Source organism: Lactuca saligna, chromosome 6, assembly GCF_052625555.1.
Source record: "Lactuca saligna cultivar CGN05327 chromosome 6, ASM5262555v1, whole genome shotgun sequence".
NCBI classification, from domain to species: domain Eukaryota; kingdom Viridiplantae; phylum Streptophyta; class Magnoliopsida; order Asterales; family Asteraceae; genus Lactuca; species Lactuca saligna.
Genome location: NC_136422.1, coordinates 12,167,154 through 12,170,518, shown reverse-complemented (window position 1 = coordinate 12,170,518; position 3,365 = coordinate 12,167,154). Strand labels below are relative to the sequence as shown.

Sequence of the window (3,365 nt, the reverse complement as noted above, 5' to 3'; positions counted from 1 at the left end):
AAAATCCCCATTGTGGGTTAATGACATGACACTCAATAGAATGAGGAGTTCAATCCCCATTGAACTCTACACTCTCTCTCCTCTCACACACATATAAATGATGTGACAATCCATTAAATTGTATTAGATTTAATGGAGCTCTCTCCTCTCACACACATATAAATGATGTGGCAATCCATTAAATTGTATTGGATTTAATGGAGTGTAAAGTTTAATAGGTAAAATTGTATTGTGAGTGGAATGTACATGTGGCAATCTATTGAACTCATTTGAGTTCAATGCATTGAAGATGACCTAAGTGGAATAGAGTAAGCCCTTGAATTCCCATTAGCTTCAAAACTGACTTTGGAGTAGCCTCTAACAAAATATAGAAAAAAAAACTCCATAAGCTTTTTTTTATATCATTTCTTATGGTTCATAAACAAAAATTTTACGAATACACTTATTATTTGCTCCTCCATGGTGGTTGACTCCTTTTATGAACTGGTTCATGGAGGCCTGGTGTCCATTTTAGATAACCAATACTTAAAACATTTACAATGCTTTCTTAGTGGTCAACTCAGTTGCATTGTGTGAAAAGGATATGTGGGAATCAAGCTTAGGCATCAAAAAACTATGAATTAGAATTAGGTAAGCTCTCAAACTCTTCAGTGGTTCAATGTCAGGATCTAGTACATAATGCTTGTACATAAAATCCAAATTACTAATATGTAAAATATACACCTCAATAATAACAATATCATTTAATTCTTCAAAATAAATCTTTAAGTGACTAAAGTACAATACATATGCACCTTAGAGCTTCGAGTTGGTTTTGGAGCTATATACTATATAAAATATCTTCGAGACGGTACAACTCCAACACCCATAACGCGGGAGTGTTAATTATTAAATCTTATAGTATAAATAAAGAAAATATTATTAACTTTTGTGGTGAAATCCAACCAAAAGGCAGGATATAATTACTAATTAGTGTTTGTTATGATTTAAATGTCCAAAAAGGATAAAGTGGTGCAACTTTTTTTTTTTTTTTTTTTTTTTTTTTTTTTTTTTTTTTTAATGAGTGATGCAACTTCATGTTTCTTTTGTTGTATCTCATTAAACTTATTTGTATTAACCGAACACCTTCTATCCCAAGTATGGGATACCTTAATTTCTAGTTTCGGCTAATCCATCCTTAAAATCATTAAATTAAGACTTCCCATTCATTTGGCCATGCCTCATCAGGGCCAGGGATCAGTCCCACTCTAGAGTAGAGCAAGATACTTGCATATCCACAAAAAGCAAAAAGCAAAATAACAGTAAAAGCACACATAAATTAGTAGGAATTTTACATGGATGCAAAGCTAGTAACTTAACACACGACCTAATTGAATCTCTCCAGTTATTGAGGACCTACTACTACATACGCCTCTCTAAAGTAGAGCAAAATACTGCTTGCATGGATATGCACCGACACCGTACTTAAAAAAAAAAAGTAATCACAAGCATGATTATAAACTCCACAGATGATCTTCAGATGGCGTAGTGAGTTATAGCTTGAGATTATGAAGTTGGCGAATGTTGAAAGGAGAACAGATGTTTTCGTCACCATTCAACACATGCTGAGCTATAATGAAATTTGCTGCTTGTCCGGGATGATATGCATCCCAGAACAGATACTTCGATCGATCATCACAAAGATTTGAGCTAATTTGCCTCTCTTCACCTTCAATCCGAAAGCAGAAAAATGGAGGAATGTTTCCTCCACAGCAAGGATCGTTCACATTCTCGAATCCTACGTATAAATTAACCAACTTTTAACAAGTTAATTATACGGAAGAATATCGATTATCAAATTATCAAGGTTGGATATATGATTAAATATTAAATACCATAGTCACGATAATTTTGCAAAATCTCACTTATGACATCGTAAGAATTTGCATACACGAAAATGGAACCGTTTCCCAAATCTTGATTTAAGATATTCACAGCCTGACGTAACTTTTCATTGTATCCGCGAATCAACATATTCATTTCTTCATGGCATTTTCCATCTGGCAGCAGGTGTATCGCACGAACAAACGGTAAGCAACCAAGAGGTCCTATATCGACTACAACAAACTTTCGAGCCCCTAGTTCATGCAAACGCTTCCAGGGAGGAAGAAAAAAAGTTAATGATCCAAACAAAACAACAACATTAATTCATGATGATACATAAAGTTAATAATCAATTAATAGGCACCTTAAGATATGAACCCATATGTGCGACCATGGTCTCTTGTAAAACGGCATGGGAAACTTCGTTATAACTGCCAATGAAAGGAATCTTTGGTAGGAAGTAGGTTATAATATCATTATTACCAATCGTTAACGAGAAGATTGCATTTTTTAGTAAATCTTGTGTACGATTTTCTCCCATCGTTTGGACCATTTCAGCTCTACTTTGCTCAAAATGATCGATTTGCTTTCTTAATGGAATGCGTCCAAGCTGCACAACGACATACTTACGGATCTTAACCTTAATTAATGATATAATTAATTAAAAGAACACCTCAAATCTTGTTATATTATTAGCGACAGATTTGGCATCTTTTTCCAGATTTTCTATTAATATTCTATAGAATACACGTACATAAACGGCACCAGTTTCCTCTAGAATCCCAGAAGCTCCAGAGCCGAAGTTTATTCCTCCAAGTAATGCGTTAGATGTTGCATTACCTGCCAGCGATGGCGAAGCCAACGTCTTGGCTCCCAAAGCTTGTGCTATAAATGCATAAGCTTGAAAATGATTATTTTATTTTTTTCATGATAATTAATGTATATGAGACAAAAAATAATGAGAGGGGTTAATACCAATAATGTCAATAATGGTGAAACCATTTGTGTATCTTCCTGTAGGCTTGCCACCAGAAGGCGTAAAGTCTATGCCATATGGAGAGTAGTCGGCCTTGGAGAGACTTGCCAAGTGGTTATTGTTTCCGGCATCTACAACGGAGTCCCCAAATGCAAAGTTGGTGTAAGAAACACAACGTGAAACGTGAATCAAACACAAAACAACAAAAAGCAACGAGTTCATGTTCATTTCCATTTTCATATTCATTTGCTATTAGAAGATGGTGTGGTTAATATATAAACACTTACCTTACGCAAAATTATCTTGATAGGAGCAGTAGGTTCCAATGACGTAAGTAGTTTAGGAGAAGCACACAGGCTGCATGACAACCATATCTTAAGGAAAAGATACTTGAACGAGTCTAAATGAAATGGTCTATGCACATATATCTGTACTCATTCACCAACTACACCCTAAGATAACATATTCACCGGACAATTACTACATGGGGCGAATCGTTTGCAGGTATGTATGTGTATCGTCCAAT

The 3,365-nt window shown here is 35.1% G+C and overlaps 1 protein-coding gene across 1 annotated transcript; it reads right to left on the bottom strand.

The window, feature by feature from the left end:
- Positions 1-1,296: 1,296 nt before the first annotated feature.
- LOC145001510 (GDSL-like Lipase/Acylhydrolase superfamily protein) lies at positions 1,297-3,095 on the bottom strand. Its single transcript, XM_078960885.1, has 5 exons — positions 2,839-3,095; positions 2,618-2,748; positions 2,228-2,473; positions 1,875-2,133; positions 1,297-1,777 (listed from the first exon to the last, which is right to left on the bottom strand). The coding sequence occupies exons 1-5, from the start codon at positions 3,083-3,085 to the stop codon at positions 1,533-1,535; spliced, it is 1,128 nt and encodes a 375-aa protein (XP_078817011.1). The 5' UTR covers positions 3,086-3,095; the 3' UTR covers positions 1,297-1,532.
- Between the last annotated feature and the right edge of the window lie 270 nt (positions 3,096-3,365).